Source organism: Stegastes partitus, unplaced genomic scaffold (assembly GCF_000690725.1).
Source record: "Stegastes partitus isolate 25-593 unplaced genomic scaffold, Stegastes_partitus-1.0.2 Scaffold3781, whole genome shotgun sequence".
NCBI classification, from domain to species: Eukaryota; Metazoa; Chordata; class Actinopteri; family Pomacentridae; genus Stegastes; species Stegastes partitus.
In genome coordinates, this window is record NW_007581512.1 from 4,415 (window position 1) to 9,614 (window position 5,200).

General features: G+C 41.0%; 1 protein-coding gene across 1 annotated transcript; it reads right to left on the reverse strand.

The window, feature by feature from the left end:
- Window positions 1-292: 292 nt before the first annotated feature.
- LOC103376288 (gamma-glutamylcyclotransferase-like) lies at window positions 293-4,855 on the reverse strand. The gene is made up of 5 exons (XM_008306666.1): window positions 4,782-4,855; window positions 3,190-3,318; window positions 2,954-3,099; window positions 2,696-2,828; window positions 293-649 (listed from the first exon to the last, which is right to left on the reverse strand). The coding sequence occupies exons 2-5, from the start codon at window positions 3,298-3,300 to the stop codon at window positions 485-487; spliced, it is 555 nt and encodes a 184-aa protein (XP_008304888.1). The 5' UTR covers window positions 3,301-3,318; window positions 4,782-4,855; the 3' UTR covers window positions 293-484.
- Window positions 4,856-5,200: the final 345 nt, after the last annotated feature.

The following is a 5,200-nucleotide window of genomic DNA, read 5'->3' on the forward strand; positions in this document are numbered from 1 at the left end:
AAAGTTGTTCTGCGTGTTCAACTATAACCTACAGCACTTTAAAAAAAATCTAATTGAACACCGATGTGAGATTTTGGACCGACGTGTTTGACAGTCCACCACTGTCATCCTTAAAACACAAACTGGTGAAATTGCTTTTGGACAAATGGTGTTTTAACACTCCAGTAGAGTTCCAAAGAGTTGCTGAATTGATGCAAGGTGGTTTTTCCTTGAATTTGTCTCCGTCTCATTCATCTCTATCTAAATGCATTATTTTCATTTGATATTCAGCTCAAGTTAGACGACAGACCCATCACTGCTGTATTCCTGTATTCTTTCACTGATTGACAGAGGTCACATTTTTGCTCATAGACATAGTAGCTAAAAGTAAGATTGGTTCTAAGACAAACTAGCTAGCTAAGGTGAAGTCTACAGTGTTGGGGGTCAATATAGTGTCACAAGGATTTTCCTGTAGTAAATAGTGGACCAGAATTGTGTTGGATGATTAGGCATCAGAACGATGCTTGGCCCTCTCTTTGGCTCTTCTTCTGGCTCGCTCCAGTTCAGCCATCACGGGTAGGGGACCCTCATACATGTTGGTCTTGATTGATCGCAGTTTCTCCTGGTAGTCCTTTGGCAAGCCGTTCTGTTCTGCTCCCATCACAATCACCTGCATTCATTGATAAGAATATATTGATTGTTCATAAACTACTCCCTTATTCTCTCATAATAGCAACTACAAATCCACAAATCCCTAAATTTCACTGTTTAACAATTCACATGTCTGTATCCCCTTCATTTACTGTCTAGACCAGCAGTAAGGTATCTGTGGTCCTTGGCTGTTACATTACATCCCCATATGTTCACATACATAAAACTAAAGCTCTGGCTCATGTAAACCACCTTGAGACATTTTCAATTGGTGTTGGTGCTAAATAGACCAAATTTAATTGGCATTTGTATCTTAGACCTTAGTGGGAACCTTTACTTCACTGGACACTGCATTGTTTTGCATTGTTACAGCCATGTGATTTCCAGTGTGTTAGCATCCACAATAAACAACACATTTGAGAACACCCAGCAGCTCACACATGGACACGAACCAACACAACACAGGGAACAATATAGGGGTTACACTATGGATGACAAAGGTGTTACCACAAAGGCATAGCGCTAGGCATGTTTGGAGCTCTCACATGAGCAAAAGAACAATCTGGCTTTCAAGCTCATGTGCTGTCAGATCCGTAAAACGTAGCGTGGCATGGTGTGTCCTGACTGTTTAGACCTGTTAGTCACACAGTCAGGTGACGAGGGGTGTGAGCAAACTAATCCCTCTTCTAGATGCTTCACACAGAGAAATGGAGTGAAAAGATAATGATGTACCTGACCTGATTCATGATCTTATCCTTTTGTCCTTCTAAATCAAAACAACATTTAACAACCATGTATGACATCACACAGAGTCAGAGTGGCTCATTACAAATGTGACTTATTGTGGTATCCACAAGTGACTTGTTGAGTCAAACAAGAACTGCATTACTATCGTCTTAACATGTGGAAGTTTCATATATGGCAGGTTTCAAGCCACTAAAACATTTTGGTTCAGCTTGTTCTGGTTAAATGTTGAAAGTCTGAAGTCTGACAGCTATTTCGTGCTTGAAATCAGTGTTTACTGTTTTAATCATTAGACAGCAATATGTCCTGTATGTTAGCAGAGAGCTTTGTATTGCCAAAAAACATTAATTGTGTCTTCGCTGTCAAGACCAGATATTATGGAAGAATAAATGAAGCTACACCAGTGTAACTCTTTAACTGATATCAACTTGTTGCAGAACTTAAGTGTTCCATTCTTACACTCACAAACTAAATCTGACCTCATAATTGCTGAGTCACTTTAACATTGATTTACACAAAAGCAGACTACATTTCAGTTACCTGCTAAATTTCTTCAGCAAGTTTCCCAATGCTCATTTCTACCGTCACTTGTAATTGTGATCTACAACCAAATTTCTTACTGATTGGACGTTGCTTCCTGCAGTAACTTCTGGAACTAAAACTTTACTTGCTCCTAAAGTTTTATACAGTAACCTTTATTTTTGTACTTGCTCACGTTCATTTATTACAAACTGGCTTTCTAGTTGGTTGACAGGCTGTTGAAGCATTTTCTGTCCTCCTAGTAAACTAAACTAGTGTACGCAAACAACAACGTGACTTCCATTTCTGGGTTCTCACCAATATTTTCCAATGACTTCAGTGTTATTTTTAGACAAGTTTAAAGTATAAATCTAGTGATCTGACTAATGTACTCTAATACAACAATAAACAAATTTAGAGAGGTGTTGATTGAACTTGCTGTATACAGATATAGAGAAGTCTTTCTGTTTAGTCTTCTTCCAATGATATAAATAGGGTGGACAAAATATTAGCGATATCTGTCAGCATAAGACAATACAATCTAACAACAGTAGGAACAGCAGTCTCCATCTCTCTTAAAGAAGGAAGTACAATCATTTTCCCCCACTGTATTTGTTTGACAGAGCTACAAGCAACTAGTGATTTCACACACGATATTTCTTATGTAAAATACCAGCCAGAATTTTTTTATACTGTGAATTTACTTTTTTTTTTTTGCCATTCACAAGAACCTGGAGGGAATCACTGCTCCAGCATTACATTAAAGTGCTCACAAACACGAATGTAGTTAAATCTGTCTTACCTGTAGGTACTGAGGCGACGGTGGGGCGTACACACAGCTGTTCATTATGTAAGTACGGCAGTTGAGCTCCTGACCCTTTGTCTTCACTGATAGCTCCACAGGACTGTACGCACCTAACGTCACATTCTCTTGACTGAGCGTGTGCACGTATGCACGCACATAAAACACACACACACACGGTAGATGTCAGTTTCACAGGAAAACATTCAATGAAATCCATGAGAGGCCATTAAAAAACCTGGTAAAAGGAACATTTACCTGTCTAGAGACTCCAGATCCGACATGTTCATCCTCCACACCACACCCCACACCTCGTCCCCTGGACTGTGCTCTATGGTAGCCACACCTCCATGCCACCGGTCACTGGCGAGGCCTTTATGGTTCCCAAAAACCAATTTATAGTCCTGAAACAGAGGAAAAGAAATATATATATTTTAAAAGTGGGTATAGTTTATATGGCACAGAATGTTTGGGTTTCTAATTTCAGGCTGTACCTTGAGCCTGGCCACACAGTGTACTGTCGCAGAGGGATTCTTGAGCTGGAGCCGCTCCTTCAGCAGGTTACTACCATATGCAAAGTAAAGGAAGGTGTGGTTATTCTCCATGTTGTCATCAGTCTCTGTCTGGAAGAAGATGAGATCAACAACGGTTGATGTGAGAAAGATTGTGAGCAGTCAAAGTAAGGCAACGATGGAGAGCTGAGTTGAGCCACAGCTGGGTGTTTGGAGGAGTCGAGGGCGGAGGCGAGAGAGCGTGAGTTGCAGAGTGACAGAAATGAAGTACTGGCCTTCCAGCACCAACACACCATTCTCATGCTAATCCCCTCCACTGCCACTGAGCCCTATTCACACTCACAATACACAGTTTGCCTCATGTGTTGAGCCAACAGCACCGAGCCATAGAGGTAACACAGACACATACACTCATGCACACTGGCGTACACACATATGAGACCAAAGATACAAAATACACAATTCAGAAAAGATCATCCTGAGTGGACGCCACTCTCAGATACCTCCGAAGCATTAATCCAAAGGGCATTCATCTAAAATAGACAATACATACACAGTCTACGAGCTATAGAATATAAATTCATACTTTTCCTACAAGATAAGATTAAAAACAGACAAGCCGTAAAATCAAAGGATTTCAGTATATTTATAATTGTAGAAAAATATCCAGTAGAACCTTCAGAGTCATACGAGAGCTCACAAACAACATAGAAGCAACAGTTTATAACAGTCTCTCCAACAACTGGACCTTTACTACTTGTTGTGTGTGCTGCAGATGTAAACTGTCATTTATGTATATGACGTTTTCAATGTGTGTTGTACTTTACATTGCATCACGTCATACATAAGACCAAATCTGCTAAATATAAAACCAGAGCTGTACCTGTTTCTAAATGAACAACTAATGTTTTAATGTTCTTGTTTTTGCCTGTTTGTTTACCGACTTGAGAAATGTGGAACTGATTGGATTTATTACGACTGATAACAACATACTACTTACATTTGGAATGACATGCCACTTATTTCCTCCACTATTGTATTGATTTATTGATAGTCTGTAGATGTTTGATTGTTTTCAATGCTGATTAACTCTCTTGTAAAGAGTTCTAGTCATTTCATTGATTAATATTTAACTGTGTGGCAGGGCGGTAGAATTTTTTGGCTTAAAGAGTTGCAGACAATGCCACCTGGGGAATTTCACCCCAGGAAATAGTTTGTGTAGGTGGACAGGTTACACAGGTTTGGTTCACACACAAGAGCTGGAGACGTGATTCCCAAGCTATGATTTTATTTCTAACACAATTTCTAATAAAAATTTAGCTAACCGTTATTAAAAAGAATTTACAAATGCTGAGAATGCTGTGAAACAAAAACAAAAAAACTAAATATACAGAGGGACTAGGGAGCCGTGATGCAGACGGCTCTACAACTCACAAATACGGTGACCATCACAAGCCGGTCCAAGGCAGAGGGCGAGCACTACCACCAGCCAACAATGCGACATGCTGCAGACACAATGCGTATAAACAGGCTGTATGCACCAGTGATCGGTGGAACGAGGAAACCGTGCTTACTGTTTACACAGCAGAGTGTCCAACAGCTGCCAACAAGACGGCGCAAAACCACAACGTAGCTGCACGCCAAGCGAACCACGACAGAGTACCAACGCTGAGAAGGGAATGAGACACAGGTGCGTGCCGGCGCATAAATGCATGCCATTTCCCCAGCACCGCCCACCAATCAGACAAGGAGCAGTGAGGGAGAGAGAGCGAGGACAAAACAATCCATTCTGCTACATTCTACCCCTGGCTTTTGAATCGTCTCCCCGATGATTAACCACACGAATGGTAGTCAGTGGACTATGACCAAGGTTTAAAGAGGGCTAACTGTGCTGAGGGTCATCAACTCTGTGGCCTACATGCCCAGCGGACCGAGGAAGATGGTGCACATTAGGGTGTTGACCAGCATTGGAGTCGCCAGTCCGGTGCAAAAC

What these genes read in the sequence shown, in the direction of transcription:
- LOC103376288 (XM_008306666.1), bottom strand. Translation starts at nt 3,300, where the DNA reads ATGGAGAATAACCACACCTTCCTTTACTTTGCATATGGTAGTAACCTG. An exon ending in GATCTGGAGTCTCTAGACAG is followed by an intron (nt 2,829 to 2,953) that starts GTAAATGTTCCT and finishes GCACACGCTCAG; the next exon opens with TCAAGAGAATGTGACGTTAG. An exon ending in CGTCGCCTCAGTACCTACAG is followed by an intron (nt 650 to 2,695) that starts GTAAGACAGATT and finishes CAATGAATGCAG; the next exon opens with GTGATTGTGATGGGAGCAGA.